Below are 21,943 nucleotides of genomic sequence, written 5' to 3' on the forward strand. Positions count from 1 at the left end.
CTCCGTTTATAGAGAACGATACACATAGAGTTTTTGTAAAAGGCAGGCTCCATAGCCTAGTGAGTAACTTTGATGCCACAGTGATGTTCCCTGCACGCAGAAATGTCAGGGTCACTGGATAAAATCTCATGATTCAACTCTTGTTGATAAAAGATAGCATGTTTACTGGAATACAGCAGCGCTGCATATGTATTACAATAGGCTATTAAGTCTTTGTTAAACAGGATACATGCTGCTCATATATGTGCAGGTTTGAATGCAACATAGTATGTTTATTAAATCTGCTTACATAACTATAAGTCTGCATATTTAACCATTTTTCCTGTTGTTTTTCCAGAATTTCCTGTATTACATCTCTCCTCCATTGAAGGCGCAGGGGTGTTAAGGGGAATTTGGAATCGGGCATATTGCTCGCGCAAGTTGTTTTTTGTATTGTCTGTCTGTATAATGAGTAAGACACCAGCAAAGACTATTATTCTTATCATAACTGTTTATAATGATATTATCCCAAAGACTGCAAATCTGAATCATGGCTGTGGTCAGCCAAATACTGTCTTTGTTCACTGTTGTAAAGTAAGATGTGTTATACAATTGGTCAGCACATGGTGATTATAAAACAGTATCTGTGGAGCACTGCAAGCATTGTGAGTTCAGGCTCACCTGCAGCAGCTTTGCTTAATTCACTTAGCCACACCACAATTGGATACGCCCGATCTCATCTGATCTTGGAAGCTGAGCAGTGTTGGGCCTGGTTACCCACCTGGGAATACAAGGTGTTGTAGGTACTTTTAAATCTACAGCCACACCACACTGGATACGGGACCCATTAACTAAGCTGCGGTTAAGCAGCAGACATCTCAGGTTTTTTAAGCCTGTGAGTGGTCACATTTAGTTTCAGACTTCTTAAAATTATTATACCTCTGAATCAGGATATATCTGGATATATGTATATGGGTATATAATATATATGTGTATGTATGCATATATGAAATATATATATATATATATATATATATATATATTATAAGGTCTGAGTATGTGTGAATATACATTGTTATGTATGTGGGTGTGTATATATATATATATATATATATATATATAATATGCTGACATTAAAAATCTATTTTTCAATAAGCAAGACTACAGTGACGCAGTTGGTCGGCACACAGTGCTTATTAAACAGTATCTGTTGAGCAGGGCCGTAACTACGTGTGTGCCAGAGGGGCCTGGCACACTTCGCAGTCGCCCTGAAGGCGCAACTGTCCGCTTCCCTGTTCAGGGGGCATAAAAGACTGCTTACAAGCCGCCCCTGATCCCCGCTGCCCGGCTTCCGCCCCCACACTTCTACTGCCGCCTCTTGACCCCTGGTGTTCGGCTCCTGCACCCACTGTCCTGCTCCCGCACGGAGAGGCAGGACCAGCAGCGGCAGTGGCGTGCCGGCTCCAGCCTCCTGACCCCCGCTGCTGCCCCCACACTTAAGCTGCTGGCTCTCGCCTCATGATCCCCGCTGCCCGGCTTCCGCACCCACTGTCCTGCTAACATGCGTAGAGGCAGGACCAGCAACGGCAGTGCGTGCCGGCTCCAGCCTCCTGACCCCCGCTGCTGCCCCCACACTTAAGCTGCTGGCTCTCGCCTCATGTTCCCCGCTGCCCGGCTTCCGCACCCACTGTCCTGCTAACGTACGGAGAGGCAGGACCAGCAGCGGCAGTGGGGTGCCGGCTCCAGCCTCCTGACCCGCTGCCCGGCTCCCGCAGCCACAGTTCTGCTGCTGCCTCCTGACCCCTGGTGCCCGGCTCCTGCACCCACTGACTTGCTCCCGCACGGAGAGGCAGGACCAGCACCGGTGGCTGCATGAGGAGAGGTGAGTTGAGAGGGGACTGACAAGGGAGAGTGCCAGGGTGGGGATATACAGAGAGTATAAATGTGTCAGATAAGTGTGTGTGTATATATATATATATATATATATATATATATATATATAGCTGTGTGTATATGTGGCTGGGGTGTGTGTGTATATATGTGGCTGTGTGCACTATGCATATATGTATATATGTGATTGTTTCTATATACTGTATGTCCGGACATCTGGTATGTACTTACGCCCCTGGCCTGTGTAAAAAGGGGACTCTGCCTGCCATACTGTGTAAAAAGGGGGACTCTGCCTGCCGTACTGTATAAAAAGGGGACGCTGTCTGCCGTAATGTGTAAAAAAGGGGGCCTGGCTGCCGCAATGTGTAAAAAGGGGGACTGGCTGCCGCAATGTGTAAAGAGGGGGCCTGGCTGCCGCAATGTGTAAAAAGGGGGACTGGCTGCCGCAATGTGTAAAAAGGGGGCCTGGCTGCCGCAAGGTGTAAAAAGGGGGACTGTCTGCTGTAATGTGTAAAAAGGGGGACGCTGTCTGCTGTAATGTATAAAAGGGGCTCTACCTGGTGTAGTGGCGCTACTGTGCAGCGTAATTTGAATAATGTAGACTACTGTGCACCGTAGTATGAATTGCTATTATTTTGTGGCCACGCCCCTTCCCCGTGAAGCCACGCCCCTATAAATTTTGCGCGCGACTACGGCGCGCACTGCCCCTATCTTACATGGGGGGGGGGTGCCACTGTCGTTTCTTGCACACAGCGCTAAAATGCCTAGTTACGGCACTGCTGTTGAGCACCGCAAACATTGTGAGTTCAGGCCTCACCTCCCCAGATCCCCAGTGGCCTAATGGATAGGACTCTGCCCTCCTAAACCAGGGATTGTGGGTTCAGGTTCCATCTGGATTGCAAGTCACTACAGCAACCATTTCATCACCAGAGTTGATGTTTAAACAGCAGCTTTGCTTATTATTTTTACAGGTGGCTCTGTAGCCAAGTGGTTAGGCTTCCCGCCCACAGTGAACTTTGTGATTACATGGACACTGGTTCAGATCCTGGTTTAACAGGTGTAATATATTTAAAAAAAATAAATAATATTAATAAAAAAAAAAAAAGAAGAAAACATGGTAGGACACCATTTTTAACATTACTTCCTGGTTCTTTGCAGGAGGTTGCTGCCCTACAACACTCAGCCTCTGGGGGAGCGGGGGGTTGTTAGGAATTTAATTTATTAATTTATTAATTGTTTTTGACAGCATGTCTCTACAGGAAGATTCACTATTGCTGGTAACCACATGCGCGGTAATGCAGGTTTATACACAGATTACTTCCGTGGTGTACTTACTGGTCGGGGTACATGATCACTAAGTCTAATGCATAATCAAACAAGCAGCTTCGCTGCAGAGTCGGTCACACAGTGTGTCGGACAAATACGACTGCACAGACAGACCCTTACCAGTCCTCTTTGGGGGGGAAATGCGGGCGCATGTACTGCCTGAGGGGAAAAAAATAAAAATTTTTTTTTTTACTGTTTTCAGCTAAATTGTTGCGGTCGATTTGCCGCCAGCCCTCATAGCACCAGGCCAGTACGTTAGGTTCTCAGCGAAGGCTGAACAATTTCCAATGAGGGACAATTGCAATTATTGGGCATTTAACTACCTATCGGAGTGTACCCTACACAGCAGTACGGCTGTTGCTTCGCCCTGCTTTGGTAAGGGTTTGAGGTAACAAGGCTGTAGTGGCAGGGCACTCCAGTTCAGGTTTGCCCTAAATAAAGACCACCTTACACTTTCTTGCTGCCTACAGCTTCTGTGACGTTGGCAGTTGGTTCTTGCGTTTCAGCTTCGCTAGTGGCACACAACGTCCACTTTGGCTACGTTCCAGACGAGAATAGATCACAGACCAGGTGGGGGGGAATCTGTTTTCCTACCATTGTCTACGCGAATTCCTGAATGATTCCGTCTCATCGACTTCAATTCCTAGGTATGATTCTCGATACGGTAAATCAAAGAATTTACCTACCCGAACAGAAGTACAGGTCATTCGTCATCTGGTACAATTAGTGCTTAAGCCACGCACAGTCTCGGTTCATTTGTGCATTCGCCTATTAGACACAATGGTGGCGGCTTTCGAAGCGCTTCAGTTCGGAAGACTTTACTCACGTCCTTTTTAACTGGATGTGCTCGCACAATGGTCGGGCTCGCTTCTGCAGATTCACCGCAGGGTGTGGTTGTCTCCAAAGGCCAGAGTGTCGCTACTCTGGTGGCTCAAGGTACAGAATCTAACCGCAGGGAAACGGTTCGGTGCCTGGAATTGGATAATTCTCACGGCGGACGCGAGTCTCAGAGGTTGGAGAGCTGTAGTTCAAAATTTTCAGATCCAGGGTCTCTGGGCGGATCACGAAAGATTGCTGTCTATAAATGTCCTGGAACTCCGGGCAATTTACAATGCGCTACTACAAGCAGTGCACATGCTGCAGGCTCAGGCTGTTCAGGTGCAGTCAGACAACGCGACGGCGGTCGCATACATCAACAAACAAGGAGGAATGGAAAGCCGCATGGCCATGCGGGAAGTAGCTCGAATCCTCAATTGGGCCGAGGTGATTTTGTCGGCAGTATTCATTCCGGGAGTGGACAACTGGGAGGCGGATTATCTCAGCTGTCGGGATATTTTTATCCAGGATGTGCATTAAATCCAGAAGTGTTTCACATGTTGGTCCAGAGGTGGGGTTACCCGCAAGTGGACCGGATGGCATCTCGCCACAATTATCAAACGCCCTAGTACGCGTCCAGAACGAGAGATCCAAAGGCAGTGGCGGTGGATGCTCTCACAATCACGTGGCCATACAGTCTCGTGTATCTGTTCCACCGTTTTCCGCTGCTCCCTCTGTTGCTAAAACGGATCAAAAGAGAGTCCGCCACAGTCATACTAGTGGCGCCTCATTGGCCTCGGAGAGCTTGGTTTCGGATCTTCGGGGTCTACTCGCGGACGTTCCTTGGCCGCTCCCACTGCGTCCGGACCTGTTACAACAGGGTCCGTTCTTTTTCTCCGATTTAGCGCGGCGGCGTTGACGGAGTGGCTGTTGAGACAGCCCTCTTAAAAAGAGAGGGCATTCCAGAATAGGTTATACCAACCATGTTACATGCTAGTAAGCCAGTTACGGCAGCTCATTATTACAGAATTTATCGTGCCTATATAGGTTGGTGTAAAGTTCGGAAGTTCCGACATCATCTTTTTTGTTATGTCTACAGATGGGGTTAGATGGAGGTCGGCGTTTATCCACACTAAAGGTGCAGATATCTGCGTTGTCAATTTATTTTCAAAGAAGATTGGCTCTATTGCCGTCGGTACACACCTTTATGCAGGGTGTCCTCAAAGTACAGCCTCCATTTCACTCCACTTACTGCGCCATGGGACTTGAATCTGGTTTTAGATTGCTTATAGTCTTTTTATTTCGAACCCTTACAACTAGTGGATATTAAGTTTCTCACTTGGGAAACAATTTCTCTCCTAGCCTTAGCTTCGGCAGGGCGGGTTTCAGATTTGGGTGCCTTGTCATGCAAGCCACCGTATTTAGTGTTTCATAATGACAGAGCGGAACTTTGGACGAATCCCGCTTTCCTACCAAAAGTAGGGTCCTCTTTTCACATCAATCATCCAATAGTAGTTCCTGTGTTAACAGGAGATTCTGGAATTTTGGTTGGGGTACGCGCATAACGCGTTTATGTATTCCGAACGTCTACAGTTCCTAAGACGGATACGTTGTTATCCTCTATGATGCGGCCAAGATGGGTTGGCCACCTTCTAAGCAGACCTTATCCAGATGGATAAAACTGACCATACGTCAGGCTTACCTTCATGCTAGGTTACAGCCGCCTACATCAGTAACAGCTCATTCCACATGTTCTCCGGGAATGTCATGGGCAGCTGGTCGTGGAGTTCTACGACACAGCTTTTGCAGTGCGGCTGCATGGTCTTCAGTGCACATGGTTGTGCGCTTTTACAAGTTTGATACTTTTGCGGCATCAGCATCTAGCTTTGGCCGTCTAGTGTTACAGGTGCCAAACAGCTCTCCCTCCCAGGGGGGAAACTTTGGTACGTCCCTAGAGTACTCCAGTGACCCCTAGTGGATGAAAAAGAAAATAGGATTTTGGTACTTACCAGGTAAATCCTTTTCTTTGAATCCATAGGGGGCACTGGACGCCCACCCAGAGCAGTTTTCCTGGCTTGTGGTAAGTTCAGGGGATCTTATGGTAACACACTCTCACCAACTGGTTCAAATTAGCAAGTTTATTGGGTTGGTGTCAGCTGATAGTTGTCAGTAACGTTATGTGTCAACTTTATTGTTGTCCGTTTGTTATATGTAATTCTCCATTAACCTCTATAGCTCCTGTTCGGCTCAGTAAAAAAACACTTAGGTACTCGGGGATATGGAGGGGAGAAGTAGTCTCAAATTTTAACTTATTCAGTGCCTAGTTCCTGTGGAACCGTCCATATCCCTAGAGTACTCCAGTGCCCCCTATGGATTCAAAGAAAAGGATTTACCTGGTAAGTACCAAAATCCTATTTTTACCATTTTCTGGATTTCCAGAGCCTTTTCCAGCGGAAGAAATACTCTCTGAACTTCTGTGTCCAGAATCATCCTGAGGAAAGACAACCTTGTTGTCGGTTCCAACTGTGACTTTGGGTAATTTATGATCCACCCGTGTTGTTGGAGTATTGACAGGGAGAGGGATAAGTTTTGTAATAACTGCTCCCTGGATCTCGCCTTTTATCAGGAGGTCGTCCAGAAAAGGGATTATATTGACTCCTTTCTGACGAAGGAGGACCATTATCTCCGCCATCACCTTGGTGAATACCCTCGGCGCCGTGGAGAGACCGAAAGGTAACGTCTGGAATTGGTAATGGCATTCCTGAATCGCGAATCTCAGATAAGCCTTGTGAGGAGGATAAATGGGAACATGCAGGTAAGCATCCTTTATGTCCACCGACACTAAGTAGTCCCCTTCCTCCAGACTGGCAATCACCGCCCAAAGTGATTCCATCTTGAACTTGAACCTTTTCAGGAAGAAATTCAGATCTTTTAGATTTAGGATCGGTCTGACCGAGCCATCCGGCTTCGGAACAACAAAGAGGCTTGAATAAAAAACCCGCCCTTGTTGTGACAACGGTACCAGGACTATAACCTGGTCTTGACATAATTTTTGGATTGCCGCTGTTACTGCTTCTCTCTCTGGTGGAGAAGCTGGCAAGGTCGATTTGAAAAATCTGCATGGGGGAACGTCTTGAAACTCTAGTTTGTATCCCTGGGATACTATTTGCAACACCCAGGGATCCAGGCCAGACGGAATCCAATCCTGGCTGAAGAGTTTGAGACGTGCCCCCACCCGAGCGGCCTTCCGCAATGGAGTTCCAGCGTCATGCTGGGGATTTGGCAGAATTAGGGGTAGACTTCTGCTCTTGGGAACCTGGAGCCGGTGTGGGCTTCTTTCCCCTTCCCCTTCCCCTACCTGCAAAGAAGGGGCAAACTCTCGCCTTTTTGTATTTATTGGGCCGAAGGACTGCATTTGCGGGTAATAGGTCTTTTTTGCCGGTGCAGGCGCAGAGGGCAAGAATGTTGACTTACCTGCGGTAGCCACTGAGACTAACGCATCCAGGCCATCGCCAAATAAGGCCTCACCTTTATATGGGAGAGCCTCCATGTTTCTTTTGGAATCTGCATCCGCGTTCCACTGGCGAATCCATAATGCCCGCCTAGCCGATACTGCCATGGTAGCGGCCTGTGAACTGAGGAGTCCAATATCCTTCATTGCTTCATTGCAGCGTCCTTGGTATTCCCTAACTTAAGGAGTATCTCATCTTTATCAATCGTGTCAATTTCTGTTGACACGCTTTCTGTGAGCAGTGTACCATTGGTAACATAAATGGATTTCAATGTCGTTTCCATTTTGCGGTCTGCCGGCTCTTTAAGAGAAGCCGTGCCAGGAGCAGGGAGAATTACCTTTTTTGTCAACCTGGAAAGTGCACTGTCTAACACAGGTCTTCAACCGGGAAAGGATAAGCTATGTGAATCCTTTTGGGAATACGAAATTTTTTATGAGGATTCACCCACATCCCTTCAAACAGAGCATTTAGTTCGTGTGAAGGAGGGAACGTGACTTTGGATTTATTTTCCTTACATAAATAAGCTTTCTCCTGAGGTACAGGAGTGCTTTCTGTAACCTCCAACACGTCCCTTATAGCCACAATCATATATTGTATACTTTTTGCCAATTTATGATCTATCTCTCTGGATTCACTATTGTCGACACAAGAATCAGAATCCGTGTCGGTATCAGTGTTTACAACATTTGCAAATGGTCTCTTATGTGACCCAGAGGGGCCGCCCGCATAAGGAATAACAGCATCCTGAAAAATCACATCTTCCACAGATTTTCTCTAGCATGCAGCCTTAGATTCAGACTTATCTAATCTACGGTTAATCAGATGCATACTGTCACGTATCTCTTTCACCCATGCAGGCTCTTGGTGTGCCGGTAGCGCCACCACATTACAACTCTGTGTCCCTAAAATGGCTTCCTCCGGGGAGGAACTCCCTGCCTCAGACATGCCTCACACGTGTACACCACACTCACAGACACACTGGGACTTATTTTGGGGACAGACCCACAGTAAAATCTGTCATAGGGACACAGAATAGGAGCAGCCAGTTCACAAACCCAGCGCCAGTATTGCCTGTGAACACAGTATATCCACAGCCCAAAAGCGCTTTTAAATAGTAATACACACTATCAAATGCACCACAATCACTTTGTGCCCCCGCTTTATAGCACCCTGTACTTGTCAGAAGTGGATGAGAGGACCAGCGTGTTCTCTGCAGCCTGAGGAGAGAGATAAAATGGTGCTGAGTAGTGTGCTGGCTGCCTGAGGAAGAAGCTCCGCCCCTCAGTATACATGACAATATTTATACTGGCGGTGGTAGGGCTGTGCCAGCGGCATCTTATGCCCCCTTTTAGCCAGTTTGAGGTATTTTTCTTGCTGCCCAGGGCGTCCCCTCCCGCGCCCTGCACCCTGCAGTGCCTGTGTGTGTGGGCAGCAATGGCGCGCTGCGCTCCCGACAGCCGCGCCGCACCTCAGCCGTCACTTACTTGATTGAAGATCATTCTTCTCATACGTGCTGTGGGAGTGAGCATCTAGACACGGCTAGCGTTCAGTTCCCTTCAGGAGCTAATGGTGTCCTGTCAGCCAGAAACAGAGCCATGAAACTCTGAGGAAGTTGGTTCTGCTTCTGCCCCCTCAGTCCCACGAAGCAGGGAGTCTGATGCCAGCAGATCTCCCTGAAAATAAAAAACCTAACATAAGGCTTTTCAGAGAAACTCAGTAGAGCTCCTCAGAGTGCATCCAGTCGACCTGGGCACATTTCTAAAACTGAGGTCTGGAGGAGGGGCATAGAGTGAGGAGCCAGTTCACACCCAATGAAAAGTCTTTGGAGTGCCCATGTCTTCTGCGGATCCCGTCTATACCCCATGGTCTTGATGTCATCCCCAGCATCCTCTAGGACGTATGAGAAACTGGGTACACACTGGAGTGATGGGCTGATTTGCCATTTTGTAACGACAGTTCGCCTACATTGCTCAGTGTGTACGGGCGGTCTCACTGCCGCTAGCGACAGTTGCTTGGTTTGATGTGCTGCACATCAAATCTAGTGATATCGCTAGTGACCTTGTGTATGTTAATGGAGGTCGGAGCATGATTGTTCTGTCCTTCATTAAAGTCGCTCGGATGTGTACGGGTAATGGTGGTCATTCCGAGTTGTTCGCTCGTTGCCGATTATTGCTATGCTGCGATTTGCTGCTAAATGCGCATGGTACGCAGCGCGCATGCGCTAAGTTATTTAACTAAAAACTTAGCAGTTTTGCTGGTGTTCGTACGACGCTTTTCAGTCGCAGTGCTGATCGGTAAATGATTGACAGAAAAGGGGCGTTTCTGGGTGGTAACTGAGCGTTTTCCGGGAGTGTGCTGAAAAACGCAGGCGTGTCAGGGAAAAACGCGGGAGTGTCTGGAGAAACGGGGGAGTGGCTGGCCGAACGCAGGGTGTGTTTGTGACGTCAAACCATGAACTAAACGGACTGAGCTGATCGCAATCTGTGAGTAGGTCTGGAGCTATTCAGAAACGGCAAAGAATTATTTAGTAGCAATTCTGCTAATCTTTCGTTTGCAATTCTGCTAAGCTAAGATACACTCCCAGAGGGCGGCGGCCTAGCGTGTGCACTGCTGCTAAAAGCAGCTAGCGAGCCAACAACTCGGAATGAGGGCCTATACCCGCTCAAGGGCATGCGTTCCAATGACGGAACAAATGCCCGTTGCTCCAGTGTGTAACCAGCTTTAGATTGAATATTGAGTCTCTGCAATAATGAGACTTCCTTTATCGTCACTTGATTGGTTTAGTGATGGTGACAATCCAGACGCAGCCAGTTTCCAGTCCTCCATCCGCTAAATAACGTACCTGAATTGGTTACAACATACAGGGGGGCAAATACCTTGTTTGATATTTGCCTTGAGAAAACAAATTATGCTTCTTTTATTTTTTAGGTTAGAATATAAAAGCAAATGTCTGTCTAGTTACACCACCTTATTACATTGCACCAGTTTCCATAAATGCCTATGCATGTTTTTAAAAACAACCTTTCTCTTACGTCCTAAAGGATACTGGGGTCCACATTATTACCATGGGGTATAGACTGGTTCACTAGGAGCCTTGGGCACTTTAAGAAATCAGTAGTGTGCGCTGGCTCCTCCCTCTATGCCCCTCCTACCAGACTAAGTTTAGAAAATGTGCCCAGAGGAGCCGGTCACGCTTAGGGAAGCTCCTGAGGAGTTTTCTGCCCAAACTCCTATAGGGTTAACGGTCCCGTTCCCCGCTGGCAGGAAACTGAGCTCCTGAGGGTCCTATTCGCAAGCCCCACCACGGCGAGCGTACAGACCCGCAGCACGCCGCCACCACTAACAGAGCCAGAAGTAAAAAGAGTGGTGAGTAGGTGGCCGGCGTCCCGATTAGCGGGTCGCCGGCTGTGATGGCGGCATCAGGGTATGAGCGCAGCACTGACATGCAGGCTGCATCTCCAGGCTCAGTACTACATTCTGTATGTGTGTGTGTTTCCACTGTGAGGGGCGAGATGAGCTTTTTAACATTACCCTACACTGGCAAACAGCTTACAGGGGTTCTAACCCGCTGTTATACTTCTCAGACACCTCAGCCAGTATAATAAAACCGGGAAGACTTAACGCCATTATGGGGGCGGGGCTTAACTATGAGTGGATCTAGCAGCTCACCAGCGCCATTTTCCCTCTGCAGCTCACACTGACAGGATTTGCAGGGAAGCGCAGCTCCTCTACAAAGACTCCACGTTTCCTCAACGGTACCAGGGGGTCATAGTAAGGGGGGGGAGCGGTGTTAGAATACTAAGCCCTATTAAGGAGCTTAGTTTGTGACCCAGCTGAGCTTGGCTTTAGCATAAAGGGCACGATGTGGCTGGCTTCATCTTCTCTGAGTCTCCCTGCGGGCTCTGTGTGGGTTAACTGTGCTTTCACCTTTACTGTGTGTGTGTGTGTGTGTGTGTGTGTGTGTGTGTGTGTGTGTGTGTGTGTCCCTTCACATCACCATGTCAAGGAAGTGTGTTTCCTGCACAGCAGAGTGTTTGTCTTCCCCGGGGGATTCACTACAGTGGGATCCGGTCTGAAGATCTACAGTGTCTAGGTCGACAATGTTTAGGTCGACAGTCACTAGGTCGACAGGGTTAGAGGGTCGACGGGGTCAGAAGGTTGACATGTTCTAGGTCGCCAGGTCAAAAGGTCGACATGAGTTTTAAAATAAATAAATAATTTTTTAACTTTTTCATACTTACCGATCCACGTGGACTACGATTGGAACGGTAATCTGTGCCGAGCGTAGCGGTAGCGGTGCGAGGCACCTTGCCCGAAGCATGGCGAGCGAAGTGAGCTATGCGAGGGGACACGGTGCACTAATTGGGGTTCCCGGTCACTCTACGAAGAAAACGACACAAAAAACCATAAAAAACTCATGTCGACCTTTTGACCTGTCGACCTAGAACATGTCGACCTTTTGACCCTGTCGATCTAGTGACTGTCGGCCTACAGTGGTCGACCTAAACATTGTCGACCTAGACACTGTCGATCTAATGATCCACACCCCACTACAGTCTACCCGGGATAGTACGCATTCTCAGGCAAGTGGGTCTGAACCCGCATGGTTGGATTCCCTTAAAGGGATGATCTCACATATTTCTAATAAATTGTCCAATAATGAGAAAGAGACACAATACTTAAGACAGTCTGTGGAGGACCTGATGACTAGAGATTCAGTTCCCATACCAGCGTCTCAGACCCCTACCACTTGTCCTCAGAAGCGTACTCTGGCCCAAATCCTGCAGGCTGACACTGATGATGACGTATCAGACGCGGAGGAGGGTGAAGTGGACTCGTGTGGGGGGGATGCAGCCCTGTCACAAGGAATACAGGCCCTGATAGAAGCTATTAGAGAAGTCCTGCACATTCCTGACAATGTGGCGGAGGTGGATGAGGAATCTTTTTTCAATGTAAAAAAGAAATCGTCTGCTACTTTCCCTGCTTCAAAGGAATTTAAATTCTCTGTTTGAAGAAACTTGGGTTAATCCAGACAAGAAGTTTCAGATCCTTAAAAGGTTACTCACATCCTTCCCGTTTCCTCAGGATGATAAGAAAGGTTGGAAAGATCCACCAATTGATGACACATCGGTATCTAGGTTGTCACGTAAGATAGTCTTACCTGTCTCTGGGGCAGCCTCCTTAAAGGACACGGCTGACTGCAAAATTGAGACTACCTCAAGTCCCTGTACACAGCTGCTGGGGTGGCCCAGAGACCCACTGTTGCTTGTGCATGGATCACTAGGGCCATTGCAAAATTGTCTGGTAATCTAATTGGCGGGTTAGATTCCTTATCCAGGGGGGAGATACTTTTACTCCTACAGCATGTACAGGACTCTGCTAATTTTATGGTGGAGGCCATAAAGGAAATTGGTTTGCTCAACGCACGCACCACTGCCATGGCAGTGTAAGCACGCTTGTGGCTATGCCAGTGGACTGCGGATGTGGATTCCAGGAAAGGCGTGGAAAGCCTACCATTCACAGGTGAAGCCCTTTTTGGAGATGAACTGGATACGTGGATATCCAAGGCTACGACGGGTAAGTCTACATACCTTCCTTTCGCAGCACCCCCAGCTAGGAAAACCTAATCTGCTCCAACTCTGCAGTCCTTTCGGACAGTGAAATTTAAAAGTAACTCCAAAGGTTCTTCTACAGCCTTCAAAGGCAATAGAGGTAAACCCAGAAAACCTGCAACTGCAGTTTCACAGAAACAGACCTCCGGTTCTGCTTCCTCAAAGCCTTCACCATGACGGTGGACTACACTGCCTGGAAGACAGGCAGATGGGAGCCCGATTAAGATATTTCAGTCACATATGGGCAACATCATGCCTGGATCCATGGGTCAAAGATCTTATCACCCAGGGCTACAGACTGGAGTTTCAGGAACTCCCACCTCACAGATTCTTCAAATCAGGCTTACAAGCTTCTCCAGAAGCAAGCATGACCTTACAGGCAGCAATTCAAAAACTGGTACAAACTGAGGACATTGTTCCAGTTTCGCTTCAACTGCAAAGCAAGGGTTATTATTTCAACCTGTTTGTGGTACCGAAACTGGACGATTCGTTAAGGCCCATTTTAAACCTCAAGTCGCTGAACCCGTACTTATGGGTGTTTAAATTCAAGATGGAGTCTCTGAGAGTGGTGATCTCAGGTCTGGAGGAGGGGGGATTCCTGGTGTCTCTGGATATCAAGGATGTGTACCTTCATATTCTGATTTTGCTGCCTCATCAGGCTTATCTAATGTTTGCATTACAGGACTATCACTACCAGTTCCAGGTCCTGCCATTTGGCCTCTCCACGGCACCGAGCATGTTCACCAAGGTAATGGCAGAGATGATGTTTCTCCTCCACAAGCAAGGAGTGAATATAATACCGTACCTGGATGATCTGCTAATAAAAGCACCATCCAGGGAGAGGTTGTTAGACAACATTGCCCTCTCAACACGACTACTCCAGGATCACGGGTGGATTCTGACCTGCCAAAATCTCACCTGGACTTAAAACGGAGGCTTCCGTTCCTGGGGATGATACTGGATACGGAGGTACAGAAGGTATTCCTTCCATTGGAAAAGGCATTGGTAATTCAGTCGTTGGTGCGGGACGTTCTAAGACCGACCTGGATATCGGTGCATCCGTGCATTTGTCTCCTGGGGAAGATGGTAGCCTCTTACGAGGCACTGCAGTACAGAAGGTTTCACGCAAGGCCCTTCCAGCTGGATCTGTTGGACAAATGGTCCGGATTGCATCTTCACCAGAGGATACGTCTGTCGCCAAAAGCCAGGATTTCTCTGCCGTGGTGGCTTCAGACTTCTCACCTGACCGAGGGCTGAAGGTTCGGGATTCAAAATTGGATTCTGCTAACCACAGACACAAGCCTCAGAGGTTGGGGAGCAGTCACCCAAGGGGAACAGTTCCAAGAAAAATGGTCAAGTCAGGAAACCATTCTTACGATCAACATTCTGGAACTTAGGGCCATATACAACGCCCTTCTACAGGCATCACATCTCCTTCATGATCATGCCATTCAGGTTCAGTCGGACAATGTGGCGGCGGTAACGTACATAAACCGACAGGGCGGAACGAAGAGCAGAGCAGCAATGTCAGAGGTAACAAGTATTCTCCTCTGGGCAGAACGGCACGCTGTGGCGTTGTCGGCAGTCTTCATTCCGGGAGTGGACAACTGGGAAGCAGACTTCCTCAACAGACACGACCTCCACCCAGGAGAGTCGGGCCTTCACCCGGAGGGGTTTGGGTGCTTGACACGTCGGTGGGGTATTCCACAAATCGACATGATGGCCTCTCGTCTCATCAAGTAGCTCAAGCGGTATTGTTCCAGAACGAGAGACCCACAAGCAGTGGCGGTGGACGCTCTGGTGACTCCATGGGACTACCACAAGCAGTGGTGGTGGATGCTCTGGTGACTTCCATTGATCCCAAGAATTCTCAAAAGAATAAAAAGGGAAAAGGTTCAAGCTTTTCTCATTGCTCCGGACTGGCCAAGAAAGGCCTGGTACGCGGATCTACTGGAGATGCTCCTAGAGGATCCGTGGCCTCTACCTCTTCTCGAGGATTTTCTACAACAGGGGCCGTTCGTCTATCACGACTTACTGCGGCTACATTTGACGGCATGGAGGTTGAGCGTCAAATTCTAGCCCGGAAAGGGATCCCGGACAGGGTTGTTCCAACCTTGATCCAAGCCAAAAAGGGGGTAACGTCTAAACATTACCACCATATTTGGAAAAAAAATATGTCTCTTGGTGTGAGAATAGGAAATTTCCTGCAGTGGAATTTCAACTGGGATGTTTTCTCCTTTTTTCTGCAGTCAGGAGTGGATGTGGACCTACGTTTGGGCTCCTTAAAAGTCCAGATTTCGGCCTTATCTATTTTCTTCCAGAAACAATTGGCTTCTCTCCCGGAGGTTCAGACATTTTTGAAAGGTGTTCTGCACATCCATCCGCCCTTTGTAACTCCTACGGCACCTTGGGATCTCAACGTGGTGTTGCAGTTCCTGCAGTCAGAATGGTTTGAGCCTTTACAGGACGTTGACGTCAAGTTTCTTGCGTGGAAGGCCGTCACACTGTTGGCCTTGGCTTCAGCAAGACGTGTGTCGGAGCTGGGGGCGTTGTTTCACAAAAGCCCCAATTTGATTTTTCATGAAGATAGAGCAGAACTCAGAACTCGTCAGCAATTTCTTCCAAAGGTGGTGTCTGCGTTTCATACCAACCAACCTATTGTGGTTCTGGTGGTTACTGACACCTCTGCTACTTCAAAGTCCTTGGATGTTGTGAGGGCTTTGAAGATCTATGTGAAGCGGACAGCTCGTCACAGAAAATCGGACTTGCTGTTTGTTCTCTGTGATCCCAATAAAATTGGGTGTCCTGCTTCAAAGCAGTCTATTGCTCACTGGATCAGGTTTACTATCCAGCATGCTTATTCTACAGCAGGTTTGCCGGTTCCAAGATCTGTACAGGCCCACTCTACTCTTGGCTTTACAGCTCTGCCGAGCAGCTACTTGGTCAGGTTCGAACACGTTTGCTAAGTTCTACAAGTTCGATACTTTGGCATTTGAGGACCTTCAGTTTGGTAAATCTGCTCTGCAGGAACCTCAGCACTCTCCCACCCAGTTTGGGAGCTTTCGTGCATCATAATGGTACTAATGTGGACCCCAGTATCCTCTAGGACGTAAGAGAAAATAGGATTTCAATTACCTACCGGTAAATCCTTTTCTCGTAATTCGTAGAGGATACTGGGCACCCGCCCAGTGCTTCGTGTTTTCCTGCACTGTTACTTGGTTCAGTATTGTTGTTGGTTTAGCTGTTGCTGTTCCTGTTCAGGTTTGGTTAGCATGGCTTTCCTCTTATTTGTGTGTTCTGGTTCGAATCTCACAACTGTTCTTTTAAATCCTTCTCTCAAAGTAGGTCCGTCTCCTTGGGCACAGTTTCTAGACTGAGTCTGGTAGGAGGGGCATAGAGGGAGGAGCCAGCACACACTATTGATTTCTAAAGTGCCCGAGGCTCCTAGTGGACTCGTCTATACCCTTTGGAACTAATGTGGACCCCAGTATCCTCTACGGACTACGAGAAAAGGATTTACCAGTAGGTAATTAAAATCCTATTTTTTGTTGGGGAAGGGCCAGATACTAAAGTTGAATATTGTCTACTGAAATGTCTGTGTGAGAATAAAGCAATAACCGGTTGCTTTCGTTGCACTTCCTAGTTTGAATATGGGCCATTTGGCTGCATCCTGCTCACTCTCTCTGCCATCCTGTCAAGATCCATTGAAACGTAAGTAAATATACAGTCATATGTCTGTCAGTCACCAGTGATCCACAAGTGTGTGTTATTAAATCACTGCTGTAATCCTGTTTTTCTGTAATCACTGGCTTGAACTCAAAATATTTCCTTTGTACGCATTCTAAGATCTAATATAAAAATGAGGTAGGGATGGCCAGCGACCATCGATGATTAATAATCATCGATGGTTTATGGTCAATGTAGAATACTTTTGCCATTGATGGAAAAGAACTAAATGGTTTCCCTCCATCGATGGCACAGCATAACCGAATATTTTTTACTTTTTTTTTTTTTGTTTACAAGTGGCTAGGACACTGAGCATAGCTCCGCCCCTGACTCACGCTAAGCCCCACCTGAAGGCTGTGATTGGCCAACGGGCCAGTTACTGAAAGAACAGGGATGGCCATTGGTTGGTGAAACCGTTGATGGTCTCCCGTACCATAGTTGGTTACCACCGATGGCCATGCACAGCTTCACCATCGATGTCACCCATCGGTAGTGAACACACTGATACCCATCCCTAGATTGAGCAAAAGAATAAAGTCATCCACAGATATTAATTATGAATGAGATGACACTACTAAAGAGTAAAACATTTTTGTGTAAGTGCCTAGTAATGATTAATCTATTGGGGGATATTCAATTGTTTGAAAAGTCAGTTGGGTCTCTGTTTCTTCCTGTCTATTAGATAGGAAAAAACAGACACCCAACTAATTGAATACCGCCCATTGACTCTCATTGGTAATAAAAGAGATGGAAGTGTAATGGAAATTCATATTGTTTTTTTCATTTATTTATTTAGAACAATTAGGCCTAGGAAATTGGGTGGATCAGTGAAGTTCTGGTAGCTACAGTATCAACTGTTAGAGACTTTCTAACTAATATCCAGAATGAATCGTTTATTCATTAAGCTTATTTTATTTTACAATGAAGAAATACAACATGAGTTACTTCTCATTTTCAAGACTGCTTTGTCTTTATCGTGAACAGTTGCGGTGAGGATTGTATAACCAATTGGCATTATGAGTTGTAAAGTATTTTTTTTTAAATTCAATATTTTTTATTGAGATTTTCAATTTTGCTTTAACACTTCACACATACAACACATAAACAGTATCCACACCCAACCTGTGTGGAGACAACAGTACATGTATGCAGTTTATAGTATATTTAGTAAACATTATTACCCATAGAGCATAGATTCACATAGCAACGGGGTCTTAGCTCAACACATCCTAAACATAACAGTTCCCTTAAGCTTATAAACACATCAGAATTGTCACATTATGTTACAAATATCATAGCAAGGCAAGACCGGCCGCGGGGACTCCCCGCCCACACAACATCCCATACTGACACCCTGGGAAGAACCCGGGTCTAGCTATATCTCTCTTTGTAATATTTAGAGTCCATCCAACTACCCCATATTGTGGACCATTTCTTCTCCACCTTCCTAGCCAGAAACACAAATCTTTCATGCGCAATTGTTTCATTGACCAAGGATATCCAAGCCCCAGATGTCGGGGCCTCACTGGCCAGCCATAGCCGGGCAATACAGACTCTAGCTAAAGCGCATAGGTTAATAACATATCGCCTCTAGGTGGGTCTAAGGCTTCCTCGTCCACAATCAGCAATGTACAAAGCGCAGGAGTACACACGAAGGAGGGAATACCTGTGTCGCACAAGATCCGTATTACCGCCGTCCAAAACACAGACACGCCAGGACACACCCACAGTAAATGCCAGAAGTCGGCATCCACGGCTCCACATCTAGGGCATTGCGAGTTATGAGCACCCCCGATATGTGCTAATCTCACCGGGGTCATATACACCCTGTGTAGAATGTACAGTTGTATTTGCTGATATCTAACAGAGGAAGTGGAGATCCGATTGGCCCCTATGGCAGTATTCCATGCATCATCTGATAGCATGCCCACATCTGATTCCCACCTACCTCGAATGGCCGTGAGAGGGTCACTGTGGTGCATTAGCAGGATACGACCATATATTCTAGAGACTAAGTGTCCCGAGTCTAGTGTTTGCAACATTGTTTTAACCGGGGAGTCAACTAAGACTGGAGGGCCATTTGGGAACTGGGCTGCCAGTGCATGTCTCAACCGTAGGAATTGAAAAAAGAACCCTGAGGGAATATTGTGTGCGTGTTGAAATTGTTGGAAAGAATTAAGAATCCCATCACTATATATATGGCCCATAGATGTTACTCCCCATCTTCCCCAAACTTCTCGGACCTGAAGATGACACAGTTCGGGCAACCCATATATGTTATCCAGAGGGGTGTCAGGGTCGACGCCATGGCCCCGCATCACTGAGTGCACCATTTTCCACACCAGGATGGCTTGCTTAACAAGCGGTATTGTGGACATTTTAACACTGCCACAGAGAAGTAGCTGTAATGGGGAGCCCCCCGGGTAGTCGTGATGCAACATCAGTGAATGCAAAGCCAGGGGATCGAGATCATTAACCCACTCCCAGACATGTATCAGTTGCGCCGCGTAGTAGTAGAAACGGAAATTGGGGAGGGCCAAACCCCCCATTTCACGTGTTCTGGTCATGGTATCTAGTTTTAAGCGTGCACGTTTACTGGCCCACACCAGGGAGGAAAGCAACCCGTCTATTTGTTTAAAAATCTTCTGTGGAATATAGACGGGTGATTGCTGCAGGACATAGAGAAGCTTGGGCAGGAAGACCATTTTAACCATATTAACCCTCCCCGTGACTGTTAAGGGCAACTTACCCCACGCCTGCACCCGGCCGCGGAGATATACTATTTGAGGAGTAACATTGAGAAGAGAGAATTTTTGAGGGTCATTAGACACCCAAACACCCAAATATTTGAATGATTCCACCCACTTCAATGGAAGAACCATCAACGGGGAGGCAGGGACTTCGCCCTTAAGTGGGATGATAGAGGATTTCTCCCAGTTTATCAGTAAGCCAGAGTATCGCCCGAACCCATCAATAATTTCCAAGATCCTAGGCATAGACTCAGCATAGCGATCCACAAACATCAGGATGTCATCAGCGTATAGGGCCACTCTGTCCTCCCGAGCACCCACTTTAAGTCCATAAATACCCGTGTCAGTTCTCAGAAGACATGCAAAGGGTTCAACGGCCATAGCAAACAGGGTAGGGGACAAGGGACAACCCTGTCGCGTGCCTCTAGACAAGGGAAAGGAGTGAGATACGAAACCATTGACCGCCACCCTTGCCGAGGGAGAGGAGTACATCAGTCGGACATATTTAATAAATTTCGGGCCTATGCCAAATCTTCGCATAACTTCCCAGAAATATTCCCACTCCACAGAGTCAAAAGCCTTAGCGGCATCCAGCGAAACAACAATGGAGGAGGAAGGGTCCGCCCGGGGGATTTGTAGGTGGGTAAACAAACGTCTGAGATTAATGGAGGTCGATTTATTAGGCATAAATCCCGTCTGATCCGGGTGTATAATGTGGGAAATAACTGTATTTAGTCTACCAGCCAATATCTTAGCCAAAATTTTAATGTCAGTGGGTAGGAGGGATATAGGACGGTAGGACTCCACTTTCTTAGGATCCTTGTCAGGTTTAGGGAGAACCACAATCACTGCCTCCGCCATAGACGGGGGAAGAGAATCCTGTGTAAACATCTGGCCATATAACTCAAGTAGGTGGGGGACAAAAAAATCCAAGTTATGCTTATAAACCTCGGATGGTATTCCATCCAAGCCCGGGGCTTTACCACTAGGAGAGGCCTCAATCGCTGCTCTAACTTCATCGGGGGAAATGGGCGCCTCCAAAAGGTCGCAAGCCTCCCCGGACAAGGTGGGGAAGCAGACACCGTCTAAGTAATCATTTAATTGTGATGAGGTACAATCTAATTTAGATTCATATAAGCGACTATAGAAGGATACAAATTCAGCCGTCATCTGTGGAGTCTGGGTCAGGTGGACACCGTCAGCGCTCACAATCTCTACCACCACACTAGTAGGTCTGTCTCCCCGAGCCAGAGAGGCCAGATATGTCCCCGGCCTGTCCCCCGTTGCGTAAAAGGTATGGGATGAGAAAAGGAGTCTATGCGGAGTCTTTTCCATTAGGTAGTCTCTCCATTCCCTCTGAGCCGACAACCAGGCTGACCTGGAACTGATCAAGGAATCCTGCAAGTATTGTAGTTCTGCAGCGACAGTCCGGGCCTCCAGCTCAGCCTCCCTTTTCCTATAGAAGGATTTTAGTTCAGACACCCGTTTAATCAAACTCCCCCGTAAAAAGGCCTTAAATGTGTCCCATAGGTTAGAGATAGACTGGTCGGTACTATTCAGCTCGAAGAACTCCCGCCATGCGGCCACCATTTCAGATCCGTCACCCATGTGAACGAGCCAAAATGGGTTAAATTTCCACACAGCTTGACCCCTATCACAATTAAAGTCTAAATTAAAGGTCAAGGGGGAGTGGTCTGATATACCTCTAGTCTCATATCTAATGTTACCGACGCGAGGAACCATGTCATTCGAGAGGAGGGCCAGGTCGATCCTAGAGAACGAAGAATGGGAGTGTGAGAAACACGAGTATTGTTTAAGAGAAGGGTGTCTCAGTCTCCATGGATCGACCAGGCCCAATCCCGACACCACATTTGCAAACCCAGACCCCCCAGGACCCGCAGCAGACGGAGACCTGGATAGCCTATCCATGACCACGTCCAGCACATTATTGAAATCCCCCAAGCAGATAACAGACACCCCGGGGGATAATGCCATGAACCCAGCAACCCTCTTAAGTACATCGGGAGAGTATGGAGGGGGCACATAGACTGCCAGCAGGAGGACAGGAACATAAAATAACCTACATTTCAAAAACACATATCTCCCCCAGGGATCCGTTTGTATAGATTCCATTACAAAAGGGACGGTCCGTTTAATAAGGACTGAGACCCCGCGTGAGGCGGACGTGTGCATAGAGTGGTATGCCCAACCCACCCAGGGCCTCTTCAGTGAGAGAATCTTACTACCTACCAAATGTGTTTCCATAAGGCAAACAATATCAGCGGCATAGTGTTTGAGCTGTCGGAGCACAAGAGACCTCTTAACTTTATCA

General features: G+C 47.4%; 1 protein-coding gene across 2 annotated transcripts in view; it reads left to right on the forward strand.

Annotated features, from left to right (window-relative positions):
• MINDY4 (MINDY lysine 48 deubiquitinase 4) overlaps nucleotides 1-21,943 on the forward strand; it is a 379,811-nt gene that overhangs the window by 237,819 nt on the left and 120,049 nt on the right. For both annotated transcript variants that reach the window (XR_010177939.1, XM_063924327.1), the window contains exon 13: nucleotides 16,779-16,846. Coding sequence is in view for 1 of the 2 variants with exons in the window: in XM_063924327.1 (XP_063780397.1) it covers nucleotides 16,779-16,846 (68 nt within the window). In the remaining variant the exon portion in view is untranslated. The remainder of the gene's footprint in view (nucleotides 1-16,778; nucleotides 16,847-21,943) is intronic.

The sequence above is a fragment of the Pseudophryne corroboree genome, chromosome 5, assembly GCF_028390025.1.
Source record: "Pseudophryne corroboree isolate aPseCor3 chromosome 5, aPseCor3.hap2, whole genome shotgun sequence".
NCBI classification, from domain to species: domain Eukaryota; kingdom Metazoa; phylum Chordata; class Amphibia; order Anura; family Myobatrachidae; genus Pseudophryne; species Pseudophryne corroboree.